General features: G+C 39.0%; 2 protein-coding genes and 1 long non-coding RNA gene across 3 annotated transcripts; 1 reads left to right on the top strand and 2 right to left on the bottom strand.

The window, feature by feature from the left end:
- Positions 1–5,389: 5,389 nt before the first annotated feature.
- On the bottom strand, positions 5,390–9,417 carry LOC133717174 (uncharacterized). Its single transcript, XM_062143837.1, has 4 exons — positions 6,574–9,417; positions 6,374–6,492; positions 5,943–6,269; positions 5,390–5,832 (listed from the first exon to the last, which is right to left on the bottom strand). The coding sequence occupies exons 1-4, from the start codon at positions 9,152–9,154 to the stop codon at positions 5,647–5,649; spliced, it is 3,213 nt and encodes a 1,070-aa protein (XP_061999821.1). The 5' UTR covers positions 9,155–9,417; the 3' UTR covers positions 5,390–5,646.
- A 1,502-nt stretch (positions 9,418–10,919) lies between these two features.
- On the top strand, positions 10,920–11,595 carry LOC133718468 (uncharacterized). The gene is made up of 2 exons (XR_009850318.1): positions 10,920–11,167; positions 11,270–11,595. It is a non-coding gene; the product is annotated as an uncharacterized LOC133718468 (long non-coding RNA).
- A 7,832-nt stretch (positions 11,596–19,427) lies between these two features.
- LOC133714281 (phenylacetaldehyde reductase-like) lies at positions 19,428–21,446 on the bottom strand. Its single transcript, XM_062140368.1, has 6 exons — positions 21,280–21,446; positions 20,977–21,149; positions 20,649–20,840; positions 20,367–20,529; positions 19,934–20,120; positions 19,428–19,837 (listed from the first exon to the last, which is right to left on the bottom strand). The coding sequence occupies exons 1-6, from the start codon at positions 21,395–21,397 to the stop codon at positions 19,693–19,695; spliced, it is 978 nt and encodes a 325-aa protein (XP_061996352.1). The 5' UTR covers positions 21,398–21,446; the 3' UTR covers positions 19,428–19,692.
- Positions 21,447–22,631: the final 1,185 nt, after the last annotated feature.

The raw sequence follows: 22,631 nt of genomic DNA on the forward strand, positions 1-22,631 counted from the left end.
GGAGATGTCCTTAGCTTTTGGACATTCGCTGCTTTCTCTGTTCAACTCTAGGCATTTTTAAAGGGGAGTGAAATTCACACTCGTCATTTTACAATCCACATTCTATGTTTTATTTTTTGGTAACTTAAACTTTTGTCTTTAGTAACTTAGTCTTGTGTTTTTATAAGAATTTCAATAAAAAAAAGCAAAGAAAGAGTGTGGATTGTAAAATGGGAAGTGTGAGTTTCACTCCCCTTTTTAAATTCTTAATCATATCCTCTTTCCAAATTCATCAAGCGGTTCAAAGCAGAGGAAAAAAAATGAAAATATAGAAAATAATTAATCCTTTTGTTGATAGTATTATTGTTTTATAATTAGAGCATCTGCAATGGGCTCCCATTTGAACTCTTTAGACAATAGACAATATTTAAGAAGAAGTTAAAAAAAGGCTTCAACCACTGCAAGTGGCCTAGTGGTTTTTGCCTAGTTGGGTGTGCTCCCCAACCTAGGTTCGAACCCTGAAGCTGTCAAAGTGGCCAGGCACTGTGCTGCAATGCACAGTTGGAGCATTTCACATGCACCGAAGGGGTTTATCTTGGGCTTAGGAAGCCTTCGGGTTCCCCTTGACAAAGTCGAAAAAAAAAAAAAAAAAAAGGCTTCAACCACGCTCTCCTACTACGCTCTCAAAATAGGGAAATTGCTAGGAGCTCTTAAATTTAAGTAGAGAGAAGGTGACTTTCTAGAGACTCCTAACGCATTAAATATTTGATTATTTTCCTTATTAATATTCTTTTTAAAAGAAAATAATATTTATGGCTCCTTAGAGTGTGAGTTGGTAACAACTGACAACTTATCATGTACGCTAGGTAGATCATGCTAATATATTTAGTTTTTAGACAAAATACTATTTACTGCCTATATTTATAGAGAGTCGACGTTTCAGTCCCTGACATTTTGATTTCACCTAAAAACTCCCTATACTCTCCAATTTCAAAAAATTGGTCATTGCTGTCCAAATTGTCCTTGAAGTGGCTGACGTGGCCAACTGTGAGAGGACACGTGGCAAAGTGAGAAGACACATGGTGCCACGTTGATTGTAAATTGTTGAAAATAACCCTGCCTCTATTACGATTGTTTCGAAACCCTATATCCAAATTCTCGTTCCTAATCTCTCCCAAAAAACCCTAAATTTGAATTTGTGAAAACGGGAACACTGTCCTCTCCGTAATCCCCAACAACCCAAAACCCGATTCTGTTGAAAATCGAAAACCCTAAAAGAGAGTTGGCTCATCAACCATTGTTGCTGGGTAAGAAACCACAACCTGAGTCGAAGAGAAGACCGACGTCTATTAGTAGCGACATGGTCGTGAACGATGCTGACTTGTGGTTACCTAGAGATGTAAACGGGGAGAAGGAGAAGGATGAAATCCCTAATTATGGTAAGTTTCAGCTATTTGAACCCCGATATCAGTTGATTGAAGATGATGAATTCTAAGGTTTTGAAAAACAATATTGGGGGTTCATAAATTTCTAGGGTTTCTGGGTTGTGGAAAGATGTATTTGTTTATGGTTTTGGATCTAGGAATGGTAATAGCTTTTGTGTGGTTTCTATTTTGGGGTTCAGGTTTCGAGTGCTTGGGGTTGATTAAAAATTGGGGCTTTGCTATGCTTTATGCACTTTCCCTGAGGGAGAAGAGAGACCTTTTTTTCAAAAGAGTGTATATTTGTTTGGGTGCACTGAAGTGTGACTTTAAGGCAGGTTGTAGATCTGTACTTGGGTTGGATGGTGTACATCTAAAGGGACCTTTTGGGGGGAAATTATTGTCTTATTGATAACTGTAGGTGTTAATGCTAATAACACATCATGGGTGGTGGAATGGGCAATGGTTGAGTTGGAAACCAAAGATGCACGGATCTGGTTTTTGGAGTTATTGGTCAAGGATCTGAGCATTGAACATGAAGGAAGGGGTTGGGTGTTTATAAGTGATAAGCAGAAAGGTTTGATGCCAGCTTTTGAAGAGGTTGTCCCAAGGGCTCATATTAGATTTTGTGTGAGGCACATGTGGACAAACTTCCCAAATTTTTCCTGGAAAGGTCATGAAGGACCAGATGTGGACTTGTGCAAAGGCAATCACCTTGCCTTATTTTAAAAAAGAAATGGCTGAGATGAAAAGCCTTGGTAAGGAAGCTTACAAGTGGATGACATGTAGTTGAATTTTTTAGTGTTTCCATGTGACCTTTGTTGAATAATTATCCCTAAACTAATTGTCCATGTTTGCAGCACCCGAGAGACCATCAAGACATTGGTGTAGAGCCTTCTTCAACACAGATATGGACTGTGACATCATGATCAACAACATATGTGAGAGTTTCAATGGCTGGATTTTGGAGGCTAGGGGTAAGCCCCCTATGACCATGTTTGAAGAGTTAAGGGTGAAGCTTATGAAGAGGATTGTTGTGAGAAAGGTAAAAATGGAAGCCTACCATGGGAATATCTGCCCCAAGCCAAGGGCTGTTATAGAGAAGAACAAGGAGAAGGCTGCTGTGGACTGCATTGCAACCTTCCATGGTGGAGACATTGCTAAGGTTGAGAATATAGAAGGCTCAAAGAATGTGGTAGACCTGTTATTGAGGACATGCACTTGCAGGAGGTGGGACCTGACTGGAATCCCCTGCAAGCATGCCATTTCTGCCATATACTTGAAGAGGGAGGACCCGGATGACTATGTGGCACCATGCTACATCAAGAAGACTTATATGAGTATATATAGCAACCTGATCCAGCCTGTGAATAGCATGGACCTATGGTTTAGAGGTGAAGATCCACCTATCTCCCCCCTCAATATTCAAGGCAACTTGGACGCCCGAAAACAAAAAGAATAAAGGATGCCTCAGAAAAGGTCACAGATGGTGGTGTGAAACTTGAAAGGGTTCAAAGATCATTGAGGTGTGGCAATTGTCAACAGGTTGGTCATAATGTCAAAACATGCTAGCGACATCTGCCCCCAAATTCAAAGAAGGCTGCAGCAATGAATAAGAAGACAAAGCACAATGAGGAAGGAGGTACATCCCAAAATTAGGTAAGAAGTTGTGATTTCAGTCATGTATTTGTGGTTTCAAATGAGGTTCCATTTGTAATTAACATGCTTATTATTTCTTGCAGTCTAAGAAGGCAAATAAACAGTCCTTTAGCAAGAATAAATTGAGGCATAAAGCAAAAGAAAGGGCAAAGTAACAAAGGGTAACATTACACTATCCTTTGATATAAGGATCTGAATTCATATGTACTACTTTTGTTTTTAAAACTCTACTTATGTACTTGTACTACCATATTGTGAATGTGTCAAGAAAAAGATGGCTGCCTTGAAGGCATCGAGGTTGGTTGCAAATAGGTCTGCACCAAAGTCATCAAGGGCTAAACAAGCTAGTTCTGCTAAGCAAAGTTCAAGACCTGCACAAGCTGCATCTGCCCCAACTTCTTCAAGGCCTATGCAAGCTGCATCTACCCCAACAACTTCAAGGCTTGTCCAAGCTTCTAAGGCATCAAGGAAGCAGGATGCAGCAGCCACAAGGTCATCTCAAAGGATCCAGGAATACTCAGGTAAAGAAAATTAGTGTGGAAAGTTGTAAAAGACATTAGCAAGCTTAAGAAAACATTTTAGGCATCCTTTTTTTTTTTCTCCAACCTTGCTTGGAGGTTGCTAGCTCTAATATTTTGTTAAGATGATTAGAGCTATCTTCAATTTAGGGTTTAGGAGTACTTGAATAGCTTTTGAGGATGTAATGCTCCGATTTTTATTTTTGGTAAATTTGAGCTCTGTTTATTGGCTTGCTATTGCTGAAAATACTATGTAGTTTGGATTAATCATGAATGTAGGTGAATGTTTGCCTTTAACCTTCATTTTTCTTCAAACTTCATTGTCAGTTTATGCTATTTCATATTGTGGATGCTTGGTTGGGTTATAATTTGCAGAAAATTAGCATGTATTACTTGGGTTATGATCTATGCTTCCAATAGGTGATTTGGGGATTTGGACACAAACATTGCCATGAATGGAGGGGAAAAAATGGAAAAACAAGGCAGGGGTAAATTGGACTTTTTCCCTTTCAAATTGAATGCAGCACTGCTGAGTTGGCATGTAAATTACAGCCACGTCAGCAAGATAACGGAGCTTCTGACGGTGGTTGGACGGCAAGGACCAATTTGTTGAAATTGGAGAATATAGGGAGTTTCTAGGTGAAATCGAAATGTCTGGGACTGAAACAGTATTTTGTCCTTCGTTTTTTAATGTCATCAGGCATGTATGTTACATTAACTATGGTCCTTAACTAATCATACCCAAATAAAGTATTATCAAAATAGATATCGTTTTTGTTAACGTATATACACACATAACTTAAAGAACATGGATTCTCTCAAAAATAGAATGTGTCGCATGCCCTAGGTCAAACTCGGAGAAATATTTGTTCCGTCCAGCGGTGTGTCTTAGGGACGTTGTCATCGGATGGGCTAATCGATGTCTAGGCCTCTCGTCGGCTGGTTTGTTGGACATTGCTCTTGTGAGCCTCGAAAAAGTTTATCGAGCTTAAGTGAAATAGTTCGATAATTTACTTATCGATCTCAATAAACGTTAAAGTACTCGAGAATATTTTCAGAAATTTTTACAAAGTGAAAATCCTCAATTTAGGAATTTGATAATAAAGTACACGACACGACGAGTCCGTGAGAATTTTCGGAAAATTTTTTGGACACCCGAAGTGTTTATAATGAATTTCTGAAGTTTGGAAATTATGGAAATTCATTTAAATAAAAAGAAACTATTGCAGTGCAATCCTAGCCGTCGATCTATCCACCGCTTCATCCTAGCCCTTGATTGAAATTTAAATTGGGGTATTTATATTCCTTGATCAGATCAAGCATGGGGATCAATTCCAGAAAAGGGAAAATTTTGCAAACAGTACATCAAGTAAAGGCCACTAATAAAACTAATACATAAATTTTCAAAACAATCATTTTGGTACACGGACTCCCGATCCCAGCTCACTTTGTAGACACACAGTCAAAACGGCGTTAGAAATCTCTGCAACTTGGCCTTTTTTTAGGGGTAAAATCGTCTGTACGGATTTTCCCTCCAATTCCTTCCTTTTTGCTGCCTCCATACAATGGTCTCCATGTTTCCCGCCAAAAATCCTCTATAAAGCAACCAATTTGTTGACCCTACCCTATAAAGCAACCAATTTGTTGACCCTACCCTATAAAGCAACCAGGGGAAAGTGGAAAAATAAAGTAATCTGCAGAAAATAAGGATATCCATACCAGAAAACCGAAACAATCTGCAGAAAATAAGGATATCCATACCAGAAAACCGAAACCAACACAAAACCATCCAAATAATAATCTGCAGAAAATAAGGATATCCATACCAGAAAACCGAAACCAACACAAAACCATCCAAGTCAAAGTACTTAATTAAGATAGATAACATTGGTTCAAACTACATCATTACCATTATGGCAGCCAAATTGTTCAAATCAAAAACCCCCTGTTACACAAAAGCTCTATAAAACCCAATGGCATTTGTAACATAACATAGGATAACAAATGCCACAATAACAGGGGGTATAAGCTGGCAATTATACCATAACTTGGTTCCTAAGAAGATACATTTAGGGCTTCCACAAGGCCCTTTGGAGTTTGGGTTTTGAACCCGGAACAACTGTCAATGCAGATGCAGAAACAGATTTTGAAGCAAGTCTGGGTGATTTCCTAGGTGTCTTTCTCCCTGCAATCCTCCTGAATCTCTTTCCCGAGCTACCAGGCATGGCTGTTGATCTCTCATTCCTTGGTTCAGTCTACAAAAGAGTGAATATACAAGCTAATGAGCTGCATCCAAAGTATAAAAATATGCAAAGTCCCAACCAAGATAAAAAAGCACAGAAATACATAACTGCAAATAGCTTACCTGTGCAGCTGGCGGCACCACATTGCCATTTTTTTTAGGAAGCAGAGTATTCCCATCATCACCTCCTTGCTCAACAGTCACATTCACATTCACATTGAGATTGACATTCTGATTGTCATTCACCATGCTTTGCAGAACTGATGATGCTTGAGAAAACACATGCTCTGCATTATCATAATTTGATCCTTCATCTGGCAGTTCTGTATTTTCTGGAATGTTGAGTTGAGGTGGGTTTTCTTCAGCCATCTGTGGTTGAACATTAGGAACTGCAACTTCCTCAGAAACATTATCCTCTGCAATTTCAGGGTCAGCTTCTTGGTTCACAACCTGCATGGATCCATTTAAAATCATACAATGATGCAACATATATTCCCATAAAACAGTCCACGAGCACAAGTATTGAAAATGATTGGTAATAGAGCATGTTATACCTGGCTTCTTCTTAAACAAGTCCTCTTGTTGTGCCCTCTATTCCCACATCTTCCACATTTAATTTGAGAATAGTAGCTCTTCGGCAGCACTTCAGTCCCAGCAGGTGGTGGTTCCTCACCTAAACATTACAAGTACAATGTAGTGATGACATAACATATACAAAGTCCCCATCAAAAATGAATTGAATGTAATTAAATACCTGGTTCTTTGGTCCTCTTGGTTTTTGGCCTTCCCGGTTGCCTCCTATACAGTGGAGGTGCAACTGGCCTCTCTATCCTTTCCCATTCAGCAACACCAGCTATGGGATTTAAAACCACCTCATATGCCTCAAGATATTTCTGTTGTGTATACCATTCAGCAACAAACTCATCAGGGCTCCATCCTTTGCTATATATAGCAGCAATTGCATGGGCACAAGGGAGACCAGATAGATCCCATCTTCTGCATGTACAAGACCTTGCATCTAGCTGCACACAATGCTGACTAACAACTCCACTTTCACAGGCCACACCTCTTCCTTGTATTTCAAATCGATTCTCACTTGACTCAAGTGCTCTGTATTCATGACTCCATCTTGCATTTTTCTTCATTATCTTCTCAACTCGAGGTCCCACTTTGCATCTCCATCTTCTTGCAGAGTTCCTTCTATTATTTAACCTCGTCATCAATGAAATCCTTATATCTTCCAAAGAAGGCAGTATTGGCTTTTTCCTTGCCTGAAGCACACTTTTGTTGAAGGACTCGCAGTGGTTGTTCAGAAGAATGTCACACTTGATTTGGTCCTTGAAATGTGACCTTGACCAATGTACTGCTGGCCTATCAATACACCACTTCCATGCATTGAATGATGCATTTTGAAGGTTTTCCATTGCCTTGTTAAACTGACTCATAGTATTTGACCTGGCCACAGCCCACAGAAGCTGCTTCAATGCCAAACCAATATGGCCATCTCCCTTAAAATTGTTGTGTAAATGTCTTACACAATGCCTGTGCTCTGAATGGGGGAACAAATCCCTGATCGCTTGCTCTAAGCCTTTTTGCTTGTCTGAAATAAACGAATAGTGCATTGATGAATACATGTGTAAGTCCTCTCTTAGAAATGTAAGGAACCATGTCCAGGAATCCCTTGTTTCCTGCTCCACAATGGCATAGGCTATAGGGTACATGGCATTGTTGCCATCAATGCCAACAGCAGATAACAATTGGCCCTTGTATGCCCCCTTCAGATGACACCCGTCAAGCCCTATTATGGGTCTACACCCAGCCCTCCATCCTTGCTTCAATGCTTCAAAACATATATAAATTCTCTTGAACCTTGTAATCTCACCATCGATCTCTGTCTGCATCCATATAGAAGTCCCATGATTTCTCTTTTTCAGCTCGTGTGCATAACTCTCAAGTAGGTTATACTGATCTTCAATGGAACCTTGAGCCATCCTTGCAGCCCTGTTCTTAGCCCTGTAGCACATCTGATAACCAATGTCCATGCCGAAATCCCGATTGACTGCGTTCTGGATGCCATCTCTTGACCAGTTTGAGTCCACAATGAATTGATCCATGTATTCATCTGCAATGAAGGGTGCATGGCAGTGATACACTCTCCCCTCAATAGAACTACACTTGTGCTCTGGCCTGTAAACTTTGATCATCAAGGAGGATGTGTCATTGCCTGGACTGCTAGCAAAAAGCCAAAATGGACAGCCAGCTGAGGTTTTGCAGATGACCTTGACCTTATGCCTTTCATTTCTTACAAATCGAAGCTCTTTCCTTGTCAACACAGCATGTTTCCTAACTGCCTTCTTAAACACAACAGAGTCTGCGAACACCATTCCAAGCTTGAATTTTGGATTCTTCATGTCAGTCTTTGGGTTAAACTCCTCCCACTCTGCAAACCTCTTCTTACCCTTCACCTTGAAAGGCCCAATATCCTCACCATCAGTGTCAGAACCATGATAGCTTGGAAATCCATCAGATCCATCTGAAGCTACATCACTTATGTCACCATCAGAGCCCATCTCAACAAACTCATCCTCCTTACTTGGATCACCATCAACATTTTCTTGAAATTGCAATTCATCATCCTCATCAAACAGTTCATAATCGCTGTCGACAAAATCCTCCCAGTTGGGATCATCTGAGTCTGAGCTCTCAGCATATGAACATCCTTCGTTGCCTCTGGGTCTTCCAGCTTTTTTCTTTCCTGTATTGCTTAGCCCACAATCAACTTTTTGCTTCCCTTTATCCTTGGTAGACTGAGAAGCTTGAACATAAGGTCCAGAACCTTGAGTGTCAGTAGGCTCCTTAATGTTAATCCCAGCAGTAGGCCTTCTCCTTGTTGGCTGCCTTCTTTGTTGCCTAGGTGGCCCATGATATGTATTGCTTGGGCCATTATCTGTGTTGCTTGGAGGAGTTTGGGTATTGGTTGTCCCACTTCTTCCAACTACTTCGCCCAGCCTTTGGCCTTCATCACTCTCTGCATCACCATCAGCCCTGTTTCCAACTGGGTCCAGGTCCTCTGCTTCAAGTGAAGACAAAGGGAGATCTTCAATGAAATGCCCAAAGTATAGCGAGTGATCGACTTCTTCATCCATTGCATCTATCTCCCAATCATAAACAAACAGCCTTCTTGGAGAAAGACACACAATGTAGACATCCAAAACCCTATCTCTTGATGGAACAAATTGGAGCATATCCATAGCATCATTCTCAGTCACTACGGGTAGGTACCCAGTGCCAGCCTCACTTCCTGGGATCCTATACCAATACATAATTGGACCCATCTGATACCCAAGATCGTTAGCCCAGTAGTTGAAACCCGTAACACTGACTTTATCGGGGTCAACACCGTCCGCATATACGACCTCACCCCCCTTGTACTGCCTATTAACTCCACCATTGCTATAAAATCTACCCCCATGATGAATTCGGACAGTAAACAGATTTTCACCTGTCAAATTCAACCATCAATTGACTATAAGCTGCTATGCATAACGATACACACCAAAATTCAACATAAATTCAGATCACTGTAAGTGTCAAACCATAAGTGTATGGGTTTTTCTGAAGAAGTGAAGGAGGAGGAGAAGAAGAGAGGAAGAAGAAGAGAGGAAGAAGAAGAGCATACTTTCGGCTAAGAGAGAGATAGGGGAGTTATGATTAAAAAGAAGAGACGGGGGAGTTATGATTAAAAAAAGAAAATGAATCTTTCTTTTGTCTCCCACTCTCACTATCTCCCATAACTTTTTCTTTTGTCTCCCACTCTCACCGGATAAGAATTACCATGCCTCATTTTTTTTTTTTTTTTTTGTCTCCCACTCTCACTTCAGAAGATTCCCATGCCACATTATTTTTTTATTTTTTATTTTTTTTGTCTACAGTTGCTGCATGACTTATTGACTTTGCCTGCGTCCCTTAACTCGAAATCCAATCGAACACTTCTCTTAAAAAACAAAAAAGAAACATTGCTTTCACGGTTTCACCCACTCTCTCTGACAATCTTTAATTGTTTAGGTTTATGTGTAATTGAGAACGGCAGGTGTGTGTATATCGGTTCCTCGGGGCTTTTTGCTTTTCATTCGGTTCGGTTCAGAACAGAAGCCGAATCTTCAGTATAAGAACCGCACCAAACTTTTTCCCTTTCACGTTTACTGTTGTCATTTCTGTTCGATTTTCCTGTTTTTTAGTTTAAATTTTTTTTTCCTTTCACGTTTACTGTTTTCATTAAGGGACTGAGCTATTAAATGACTCCACTGTTTTCACCTTATTTGGAAGAACAATTTAAACCCTAAATCTGCAGTTCATTTACTTCAACTCTATTTCCCAGCCACCAACCCAGAAACAAAAATCACACATATTTTCGAACTCCCAACCAGATCCAACAAATTTGACTGACAAAAAAGGAAAGTTTTTAAATGAAAGCACAAACGGACAAAAAATAAAAAACATGAACAAACAGTACCCACAAACCCTAAAGTCAATCTTTGACTTGGATAAACAAACATCCAATTGTTTGGACCACTTTCAGCAGAAAACCCATAAATGAGGACAAAAGCATGGAAAGATAACAAACTCTATAAAAGGCAATACTTTAATACCATACCTCCATGTTTCGGTGGATCCCCATCAAACCGAAAATATCTGAAGTAGTTTGCCATAACTTTTCACCCTCTTTCTGGTATAAAATCCGTATTGGATCCTCTGACTTTATTATGATTCCCTTTGCCCACACTGTTTCAGAAGTTTTTGAGCTCTCAAAGCTTGTAGCAGACGAAGGGATAAGGGAGAGAGAAATGCTTTGACTATTGGGGACCGCAACCCTTAAATATCAAAGGATTTTGGAGTTAAAACCCAATTCTACCCTCCATTGTAGAGTTAATGGCAGAGCTTGAAACGGCGTTAGTAACTGTGTGTCTACAAAGTGGGTCGGGTTAGGAAGTCCGTGTACCAAAATGATTGTTTTGAAAATTTATGTACTAGTTTTATTAGTGGCCTTTATTTGGTGTACTGTTTGCAAAATTTTCCCTCCAGAAAACACGAGAAAGAGATGGAGCTGGGAGCTCTGACCAGGAAGCCACCGCGACCCGAGAAGGAACCCGACCAGGGGGACGCCGTCCGGCCACTCCACGAAGGCGCACGGCCACTAGCAGCTTCGTCTCGGGGCCGCCTGCGTCCCCGTGGTCCCAGATTATACATGCAGCGACTGGAAACGGGGATTCGACGACTGGAAGCCTTGTGTCTCCTCCGGCGATTTCTGCAAACTCCGGCAACTCTGACCACCGTCAGAGCCGCTTGTGGTATGAAACCAAATCTCCTCATCATACTCTACACGTCTGTGAAATTAGAATTTCGATTCGATCCCGTTTTGATGATTTTGTTTCTGGGTTGGATCTCGGCAGCTGTGTTCTTCAACACCGACAGCTTCTCCGGTGCTTCCAGCTTGATTGGCATGTGAAGGACGGTCTAATCTTCCAGCTTCTCCGTGTTCCGGCGACCGTTTCACTGACTTCCGGACATTTTAAACTTGATTTCAGTGCTAGTAGGACAATTTGATGGTGGTATTACTCTAGTAGCAGAATCGAGGGATTGGTTAGTCTGGGTTCAGACTGTCGTGTTCTTCGTCAGTAGCATTGCTTTTGCAAATCCTACCATTGAAGGTAAAAACTGGAGTTTTACGTTTGGGTACTTCTCGACAGTTGAATGAATTGATAATCTGTTATTGTGATCTTGAAGTGGGTATTTGATTGATTGAATGTTGTATATGCTGTTGCGTGTTGAACGAGACTGAGAATGTTGTTGTGGTAAATTTGTTGTTCTGCTCGTGTTGGTTAAGGTGATTGGTAAATATTGTTGGTGAATTTGGCAAGGAATATTTAGAAAATATTAGTTGTGTATTTGGAAAATGGTCAAGCTTGGGTGTCCATAGTAGTTTTGGGCAAAACTAACAGGACCTATTAGATCAAAATTGAAAGAAAGTGCATGGGTGTTTTTGATGAAATTAGAAGTTCAGAGACTGAATTGATTTTGGACCCAAACTACAGGGTAGTAATCAGTATTTAGCCATTTTCTTATATATTTTATTAGGGAAAATTTCAAGAAGAGTACATGAAGAATTGGCCGTTCTAACCTTTTGTGAATCAAGTTTTGTTAAAATCAAAACGGTACATCAAATTCAAATTTCTACCCAATTTAGGTACATGCCGTTACGGGTTCCGTTTCGATGCTTGCCATTGTCAAATAATTGAAGGGTAAAATAGGATTTTTACAGTTTCCTCTCTCTCTCTCTCTCCCCCCTCCTCTATCTAAAGACTCAGATGCTCACTCTCTCATAGTCTCTTCGACAGTCGACGACACCGGTACGGCGGGCCAGCAGCACCTCCTAGTCTCCTCCAATTCGGATCCGATCTGGCCCTGTCCTCGAATCCATTCCGGAACCTCCTAGTCTCCTCCCTAAAAGCCTCACAACCCTTCCCCTCAATATCAAGCTCCTCTTATTCGAGGTCCAAACCACTTTTAACAAATACACATAGTTCTCCAACTCTCTCTCTCCCCTACTCTCTGTCTCTCATAGTCGAGCTATACACTTGAAGAAGGTATGCAAAAGCTTCTGGATTTGATTGTTTGGGATTGCAATTTCCGATTCCGATTCAGTTTTCGATTCCAGTCACCTCAGGTGATCGGACTGGTGGCGATTAAACCGTCTTGGCGGCGTGGAGCGAACCGTGGCCTCAGTTTTCTCGTGCGATGTCGGACGGCGACAGAACGAAGCCCGCAAGTTTTGATCTTCAACTGGTTTCTGGGAAAATTCCGGTGACGTTTTGAAATGCATGTGGTGAGAAAATCCTTCTACTCTTCATGCCTTATCTTCTGGTGTGATCAATTTCAAGTTTTGATTGGGTTTTGAATAATTGGTGTTTTTGGGTAGCGTCGGTTGTCGCTGTGTTTGTGGTTTCCGGCGACTTTTCTGGAGCTCTTTGATTCCCTTTTGGCAGTTGTTCTAGTCCTAGACCTCGAATTGATACTTGGCTGGACATGATTCGTGAATGGTTTGAGTTGGAGAGCTCGCTGATGTTCACTGTTGGAAATTCCAATGGATGATAAGATGAGCTGATTCTTCATGAGGAATTGAAATTAGTCTTGTGAATTGTGGAGTAAAAGCCACCGTTGTCTCTGGAATAGCTCCACCACAGCAACCCAGAAGCCCGTCAAAGCCGCCGTCGTCTCCACCACATGTGGGAGATGATCCTCTAATATTTGTTTTTATTTGATTTTATTTTTTTATCAATCCTTGAAGAGACGGATTTGTCCTTACAAATTTGACCAAAATCACATTGACTAACGGAACCCGTAACAGCATGTACCTAAATTGGGTAGAAATTTGAACTTGATGTACCGTTTTGATTTTAACAAAACTTGATTCACGAAAGGTTAGAACGGCCAATACTTCATGTACTCTTCTTGAAATTTTCCCTATTTTATTAATGTGGTGCATGTTAAGTGGTATGGTTTGGTTATGTTAAAATGCAATGCATACTAACCAAATCGTGAGAAATGTGATGGTTTGAGAGCGAAAGGGGCACTGACTTCCTTGGGTTCGATTCCCTAAACCTCCGGAGTGTTAGCTATGCTGGTCGTCTGAGTATCTATAATAACGGACTCGGTACGTGTGCGTACCTAGGTAGCGGACGCTCTCGCTACGCTTACCTGGTGATAACTTGAAGTGAGGTAAGGTCGTGTAGTGAGTTTATGGGACTGGCCATCGGGTAAGATTCAGCGCACGTATTCAATTGAGTATTATGCATCGATTTTCGAGTCAGAAATCATATTTAAAAAGTTTGTCGTTCCTTTATATATTTGGTTTAAGCGTGTTTTCATATTGGAGCTCCAAATATTTATCCGTTGATTTTCAAACCTAGTCGAGGTAGAGTTTCCGTTGAGCAGCGAGGACGAAAGCTCACCCCTACAACAGTATGGATGCAGGTACTGTGCACTGGTGACGGGACAATAGTGGATGGAGCTGGGTGTACAGAACTGATAGGAGCATTTTATGCGACGTTTTATGTGTTTTTCTACTCACATTTTGCTATGTTATTTCCTTTAACTTAATCATATTAACTTAGTTTAATGTCTTTAGGTACATTTGAGCTACAAACGAAGAAAATGAGTTGTAGGAAGCAAAAAAAAATGGAAAGAAATGAAGATTCTTGAAGGTTCTTGACGTTTCTACATCAAACAAGGCGTGGAAGACATGTGGAAGCATCTAGAAGTCTCAAGAAGATCATTATCGAATTGGACACAAATTGTTCTTTAAAAATCAAATCTATTACAGATTCGGAAAACTGCCTGTGCAGATTAGTCAACTTCAACGGAGTGTCAAAAATCGTTCAGAGCTCAGAAAATTATGATCTTTATATGGTTGGAAAGCTACGGATGTCTAGTTTCCAGAACTTTTTACAGCTCATCGATATCTATTTTCTAGAAGAAGTTATGATCATTTTAGTGCACTGAGGTCAAGTCTGCCGGAAATCTGTTTTGTGTCAAAGGAGTTCAAACTCAATTTTGTTTCTTCATCATCTATCTTAGTTTGTTTTCAAACTTGAGTACCATTTTGACAGAACATTTAGACTGTTATAGTATAAATATATTATAGTATAAATATCTATATCTTGTAATAGGTACTTGAGTGTATAGATAAGTACTTGAGTGTGTAAATATAGGTATGAAGACTTGTGTGGAATAAAGTATATGGGGAAGCAACAAGCATGGCAGCTAAGCAACAAGCATGGCAGCTCTCATAATTGCAGCAACCATGTGGAGCTGCAGCTATGATCATTGAAGCCATTATAATGGACTTCTTACCATTGCATTCACACTACAATGTATTTCTATAAATACCCTATTTTGTGAGAAGAAACAACATCTCTTCCTTCATCCATTTCATCTTCTTTGTCTCTCCATTTCCTCTCCATTTTCCTTTCCATTCTCTAGTCTTCTAGTTCTGCATTTTCAAGCAAAGAGGAGAAGAAGAAGAAGCCATGCAATACATCAATTTCCTAGCCGCCATCCACCCTTGTGTCGTCCCTAGAAGATTGCTTGCTTTCAAGGATCTTCAAGTTCTTCGTCTCAAGGCTTTATCATTCATCTTTCAAGGTGTATTATATCCTTTCTCTTGTTTTCTTTGTTTGATTTTGTAAGACTATGAATTCTAGTTAACAAATAATGTTAAGGGCAAAGTTTAAAGCCCGTTTATATGTTTTGAAATAAAGTTGTGATTTCTATATGTTGATTTATATGTTACTTATGTGAGATTGATCAATTGATTTTGTTTTATGGAAAACTTTTATATGTTTTTGTTCTTTGGTGCGCAACTTAGAATGATTGCATATAATTGGAGCTAGTAATTAGGTTCATGCTTTGTGACCCTAATTCGAATAAGTAGTAAAGGCTTTGGACAAAAGTCGAAATCAATTGGTTTGTGTTATTGAATAGACATGCTTTGTGTACTAGGATTAATACAATTATTGACTAAACTTTCACTTGCTCTTAATGATTTGAAACTTGAGTTTGCATGGTTGCTTTGATTGTGTGAAACCTGTTTTCAAAATATATTGGTTAGGTGCTTTGCTTGATCAATTGTGTAAAGGGAAGTAAAATAAGAGACATTGGTTGCTTTGATCTTTGTTTCTTGGTTGATATATTCTCGTCTCATAGATAACCAACTATTAGAATTGTAACCGGATTTCTTGCATATGGATGTAGTTTTGATCTTTGTTCCTTACGTTCCACCCTTGTAAATGTGTTTTTACATTATCTTTATTTTATTTAATTTTAAATCCGATTCTATAATCATAAACCCCCCCTTATTTGTGTTCACTTGTATATATTTTCTTTTCTTTCTATTCTTTTTGTAAATAATACTTTATTATTTTAATTCTTTATTTGTTTACACAATTACAGGTGTACCCTCATTCCCCGGATAGAACGATCCCTACTTTCTTTATACTACATTTGACAACAGGGTTAAATTGCGTGCTACTTTGAGCGTGTCAAGAACAAGTTCGGTAAATTACTGTCTAGACTTTACTCTAAACTCTATTTCTCGAACCTCGGATTCCGAGGCTTGTTGATTGAACATTTCGTTGAATTCTCCTTCTTTGAAGTTCATATCTTTCGAGTGAGCATTTCTATCAAGTTCTGGATGAACGAAATAGATTTTAGGAACTCAAGTTTTCACCTCAAAAGTATCTGTAGCTTCCGTTGTGTTTTCACAAAAAGTTTTCAAACAAAATGCCTAGCAGTTCTCTAGGATGTAAATCGAGCATTCAGTTTATGTTTTAGAGCCCCATGGCACTGAGCTGATAAGGTGTGGTTTGATGCATTACACCTCTGAGTACCCAAATCGAGGAATAATGGCAGAGGGAATCGCAGTGGCTAAGGAGGTTTGCTTGGAGGTTTCTTGGAGTCGTCGTCCGACCAAACTGGTGTTGTCGTCTTCAATTGGTGGTGCAAGATGTAGAGTCGCAAGGGCCAGATCAAGCATGAAAATAGGGTTTGCTTGCAGTTTATGGTCTGGTTTGGGTTGTAGGTGTGGGTTTTAGGTTTCCCCGAGACCTTTCCCTGCTTGTGTGGTGGTGGTGCACCGGCGGATCATCAAATTGGTGTTGCAGCACTGGCTCTTCGACGTTAAGATTGCTAGTGCGATGGCAGTGATGATGATACGAAGGTGCTTCTGGGTTGGGGTTGCGACGATGGAGGCTACGCAGGGTTGGGTTTGGGCTTGAGTCTTTGGCTGGTGCGGTTTCCTCACCATGTTTCCCGAGTTTTGGGCCTTGGCTCTTTTGATGGGCTGTTTTACTTTTTCTTATTTTTAATTTTTTTAATTTTTTATGTTCTGGTTTATTTCATATTTACTATTTTATGTTAGTAATAAGTCGCTACCACACGGTAGGACGAGGTAGGCTTTGTCCTCGTCTGCACACCTTGTTTGTCCTAGTTAGGCGGCAAATTTCTTGCTTTGTCAAATGGTCGCAACCTTTTAGTGGCATGATGTACTTAGTGTCACTGGGTTAATGTCTAGTGGCAACATAGTGGAAAAGTTGATATTATTGTACTATGGCTTCGACTGAGTATTGTTTTTCCGCTATGTCACCATAATTGTAAAGCAAATGGAGTAGCCTGTAATGCACTTCTTGCTAATTGGTGCATGTTAGAATAAATATTCTTAGTCGAGACGCCTATTATTATCTCAGGTGATTCTCTTAATGTATATTGTAATTTGGGGTTTAGACACTATGTTCCACCATGTATTCTATGGTTTCATTAATGGTCATAGGCTCATAGCTTAAGAGCAGCCGTCCTGGCTCTTCCTCAAAAATATATATTGTTTTCAAGCAACCTTGCTAGATATCATCTTGTTATGGCAACCAAGTCAATGGCATCTACTTCGGCAAAATTTCCAAGCGGCCTCTTTAGTTTTTGAAAGCATATACTATCGCTGGAAAAATGAAAAAGGGAAGTTCACATTGAGCTCATAGTTCATGTCAAACTACACCAAGAATACTGTATTGTCTCACACACTTTCGTTGAAATGTAGTAAGTTGTAGAATGACTGAGGGTTAGATGGTTGGATGAATCTAAGGATGTCTATGTACACGTACACTTCATTTTTGCTATATCTGGTACAACAATTTTTCTTGTTGTTTGAACATTGATAGTGTAAGTGGGAGATTGTAAGACTTAATGTGGACTTAACAATGTTTATTAAGAGTCACGACAACTAAGTTGCCTTTTTACAAAATAAGCAAGTATGACATTCCTAGCGTTCATTAGAACCATGTTTATTTCCTATTGACATCAGTATTGATTAAAGGTTTTCTTAGCTAATGAGTATCCCTAACTACTTGCATATGGAACAAGAATAAGGTTGGCCTAAATGTAATAGGATTGGGGGACCTTTATGGGAGACACCTAATCCTCAAAATGCCTCTTTACTGAATTCTCTTGTTTTTTTTTTTTTTAAAAAGACATGCGTTGAAACACCAAAAGATAGCTGTAGTCCTTATCAGGAGAGCTCCCGCGTATGAGTTGCAATCAAACTAACACTTGATAAGCTTGCGTGCAATTGTGTCGTGAGCTATTGGCTTTCATACATTTTCTGTCCTTTTTTTTGTTATTTTTTTTTGTTTTTTTGTTTTTTTGTTTTTTTGTTTTTTTGTTTTTTTGTTTCAACACTAAGGCACTTCATTTTCCTTGCCTATTCTTCTATCAACCTAAAGTTGAGTTTATTTATACCATGATTCACTTAGTGTCTATATGTCCTTGGCCACTCTAGGTAAGGCAGACACCTTATCTATTATTTGGGGGCACTTCAGTTTAATGACATAATTTTTTTTTACTAGATCTGGAACTTTTTAATGTTTTGCTACAGCCATGAACCTCCCTCTAGGATATCATCAAGTTGACATCTTAAATGGTTAAAAATATGGAAATCTTGTCAGGTTTTGATGCTTTAGATTAGTGGGAGGATGGAGAAAATTTAATTTCTTGCAGTTTCTGAATTTTTTTTCTGTAGACTTTATATAGATTCTTTATAACATTAACTTTTAAAAGCTCCTATTTTGGTATTCTGAATATGCAAATTTCTAACTTAAGAAGTATTATTGAATTCTGGATTCTGCATTTCTTTTATCTTACTCCAGTAAATTATCTGTTTTGGTTCATTAGCCTTTTTTGCTATCGAGCTGAAATTAGTGAATTCTGGATTCTGCAAGTGTTCAATATACTATCTAGCTGATATTTATGCTGAGGCCAAGATGTGGGATGAGGTAGAAAGAGTAAAAAAACTTCTAGAAGCTCGGGAACTTCAAAAGGTACCGGGTCGCAGTTGGATTGAAGTTTATAGGAAGATATACTCGTTCGATTCCGTAGACGAATTTAAACCACAAATGTAGCAACTTCATGCACTGCTGGGTGAATTGTCAATAAAGATGAAAGGACGAGGATATAAGCCACAGACTAAAGTTGTCCTCTATGATCTTGATGAGGAAGAGAAGGAACGTATGGTATTAGGCCATAGTGAAAAGTTATCAGTTGCATTTGGTCTCACCAATACCAAAAATGGGGAAACCATTCGGATTTCCAAGAATTTGAGGCAATGTGAAGATTGCCATTATGTTACAAAGTTCATATCCAAGTTTACCAATAAAGAGATTCTAGTCCGAGATGTGAATCGGTTTCACCCTTTCCGTGACGGGGTTTGTTCATGCGGGGATTATTGGTAGGTGCAAACAATTATTCTTTGATTTTTGTTACCTAATAACAAAATAGGAGAAGTTGTGGAAGTTATAGAGATCTTAAAAGGATGCATAGTTTAATTGGAACACACTGTAGAATTATATGAAAACTTGTTCTGATGAATAAATAGTTCTTCAAGCTTTATGATTTAGATTTATTTGCTGACTAATGTGATCTTCTAACTTGAGTTTTCCTTGAACTCGATTCGATGAGTCATACTGATACAAAACCTGATCATGGCATACAACTAAAAGACAGAAGTGCTGATCGAAAGCTAAATTAACTCGTTTGTTTTAAACCAAATCCTCTACAACATAAGTAAACTTTATTCATCTTAATTGCAAACCCGGTTTGGATATTATCATGATTTTCATTGGTTTATTGACTTATTCCCTGTTACAATAATGGAATAAGAAATACCACTTTTTTATACACATAACTTGTAGAAATTCTGAACACAAACAAACATAAATTCATCATGTCTTTGGAGAAGCTTGTGCAACGAACAAGTTGCTGCCAGTCGCATAATTCAAGGCTTGAGGAAGCCCTTCTCCTTCAGGCATTCAACAGTGTCCCTGAGACTTACTTCCAACGGAAGGAAACTAACTCCCAAACTTTTTGCTTTTTCCTGGGATATTTGAAACTCTGGGGCAGAAGGGGTATCATGCTCGCATCTGCAAACATTGAAACAAACCAAATCCTGGCTTTAGAAATTTGGGTTATCAACATTCAATTGCAAACGTTTGTGGCATTTTACAAATGCAACTTACATTTCAGGTGGGCACAAACTAGGATGAAGTTCCTTTAAAATCTTCAGAGCCTCGTGAATAGGGGTGACATTTGCAACTAAACAATATCTTCCACTGGCTGAAGGAACTTCAAATGCTTGAATATGTGCAGAGGCAACATCTCTAACATCAGTAGATGTATAATTGGCAATTGCTACTCCGTTGACATCTGTATAGGATAAGAAACAAACAATCAATTGCTTGAGAATCATCTATAACATATAGTTGTTCACTCCTTATGTTTTCATATATGTATTTGATTCTATTTCCAAGTGCAGTCACCAAATACTAAACCCTAAACCCAAATTGCTCATTCCTAAACCTTAAATGTCGATTTAAGACAGATTTCTGAGTAAATTTTCCATCCCTCTGCTATAACCAAGGAAGATAACGGGAGATTATTTCTGAAGTGTACCCTTCTTGAGATCCAGAACCATCTCCACACTCAAATTAAGAGTTGGCTGCAAGGGCGGACCCATCACATACGAGGGATTTATGGTCACCATGTCAATCCCGTTTTCTTTCGCAAATTTCCAAGCAGCCTCCTCTGCTAAAGTTTTCGAAAGAAAATACCATTCCTGAAAAGTTCATAACATACCATATGTTAAGGCCAAACATTACATTTTGTTCCTACTACACGTGAACAATAGGTGAAGCTTGGAAGAAGATAAATTTAGTAGTGGAACAGACGTAATACCTTCAACTCCTGACAAAGAAGTGGATCAGAAAACCATGTTTCATCAACTACCACATTAGAGGTTAATGGTCTTCCATTGACTATAACTGCCGCCATGGAAGATGTTAAAACTACCCTCTTGATTGTTGGAAATTTCCCGCACGATCTAAGAACATTAAGCGTTCCCTTTACTGCAGGATCAATCAGTTCTGCCTAAGATGTGGAGCAAAAAGAAATAATTATCGAGAGTACCGTAAGTTATTTCTCTAAGAAGCAAATATGATAAAGGTTTAAATGATGGTAAAACATTTAAAGCAAGTAGAAAAGTAGTCACGGAGATCCGATGAACCTGTGGGTCGCTGATCGATGAAAATAGTACCGGAGATGCTGTGTGGAAAACACCTTCACATCCATCAACTACAAGGTCAAAAGACCCCTCTTCTAACAAGTCTGCTTTGAACAAATGAAGCCTTTCCTTTGCTCCCTCAAGTGAGAGCAAGTGTTCTGTTTTCTTCGGATTATCTGCGGCATATACACAAACGGAATAACTGGTCAGTTTAGCTGAGCTACATTACATCAAATGCTTAGACCCTATTCTGTTGTGTTGAACATAACTATTGGAAAGAAAGGAATTTATTGTAGTGACACTGACTTGGGTCACGAACGGTGGCTTTGACGACATAACCTCGCTGTAACAAGAGCTTCACCAGCCATGAAGCTATGAAACCAGAAGCTCCTGTAACACACACAACCTTCCTTTCTCCACTCATCTCTGATTAATTTGTTTCTGACTTTCTGTATACCTATCTCTGTCTTTGGCTTGCTAGTTAGGGCTTGCTTGCTTGAGTTGCTTCCATATATATATATGTGGAGCCGTGGAGGTAACGTTCTCATCTTAATTAGAATAATAATATAAACACCGGTGGCTGGCTCGCTGGTTAGCCATTAGTTTATTAAGAATGGTCTCTGGTCCTGCAATGCAGGTCAGAGCAGCCATTTCTTTGAATTGACAATTCTGTCTTGTTTATTACTTGATTTGTCCCATAAAGACCACCAAAATATATATAAAATCAGCAATGAAAAAGTCTTCACTTGGAGGTTAGGACGTGTTGCATATCTGTAATAAACTTGTTGTGGATCCTCTAAAGACCTTGAAAGCATTACTTCCATTGAGAAACTGGTGATTCAAGGACAAAAATGGAAAGAATAAGTCCACTATCTGTAGCTGTCTGGGGTGGTTGATATGTTCTTTGCTTTTGATTATATTTTTGTCAAAAAGTTCATTTTATATATATATATATATATATATATATATATATATATATATATATATATATATATATCTGTTTTGAATCCAGTATCCACATTTGAAATCTGCCTCATGTTATATATATATATATATATATAATATATATCTGTTTTGAATCCAGTATCCACATTTGAAATCTGCCTCATGTTCAACAGCTCAACTTGGATTCCATTTGCAGTTTCATACCCTCGTGACCTCGTCACAAAATCGTCAATTTTTATGTGCTGCTGCTCTTAGGAACCGTAGAATTTACTGGGGGGTATCCCATACTGTGTGTTTTGTGAATATTGGGATCATGATCATTGATTGATAATATATCCAATGGTCATGGATATTTGAAAATAGTTAACCTATTTAGCAAGTAACCTGTTCTTAAAAAAAAAAATAATAATAATAATAAAAAAAAACAAAAAACAAGAAGAAGAAGAAGAACGAACGCTTGCTTCAGTTCGCTATCTCAATCTCAGTCTGACCCTCACAGCCCACGGGTTCTCCATGTAAGTTCTTGTTCTTGACTTCTTCGAATCTTCTTATTCTGATAAATTGAGAATCTGGGGTTATGGGAATTATTGAACTGAGGTTGAATTGGAAAATTGAAATTTGAAATTGGTATTGTTCATTAGTTCTACGATTACTGATAATCAATTTATTTATTTCTTACTGATATCAACTGGAAATTCGGTAAAGGCTTAATG

The sequence above is a fragment of the Rosa rugosa genome, chromosome 6, assembly GCF_958449725.1.
Source record: "Rosa rugosa chromosome 6, drRosRugo1.1, whole genome shotgun sequence".
Classification (NCBI taxonomy): domain Eukaryota; kingdom Viridiplantae; phylum Streptophyta; class Magnoliopsida; order Rosales; family Rosaceae; genus Rosa; species Rosa rugosa.

Coding starts and splice junctions, on each gene's coding strand:
- LOC133714281 (XM_062140368.1), bottom strand. CDS start 21,397: ATGAGTGGAGAAAGGAAGGTTGTGTGTGTTACAGGAGCTTCTGGTTTC. Junction 20,530..20,648: donor TTCTTTGTCAGGAGTTGAAG/GTATTACGTCTG, acceptor TGAACTTTTCAG/GAATGGTATTTTCTTTCGAA. Junction 20,121..20,366: donor GGTTCTGGATCTCAAGAAGG/GTACACTTCAGA, acceptor TATCCTATACAG/ATGTCAACGGAGTAGCAATT.
- LOC133717174 (XM_062143837.1), bottom strand. CDS start 9,154: ATGGGTCCAATTATGTATTGGTATAGGATCCCAGGAAGTGAGGCTGGC. Junction 6,270..6,373: donor CTTGTTTAAGAAGAAGCCAG/GTATAACATGCT, acceptor GGATCCATGCAG/GTTGTGAACCAAGAAGCTGA. Junction 5,833..5,942: donor TGGTGCCGCCAGCTGCACAG/GTAAGCTATTTG, acceptor ACTCTTTTGTAG/ACTGAACCAAGGAATGAGAG.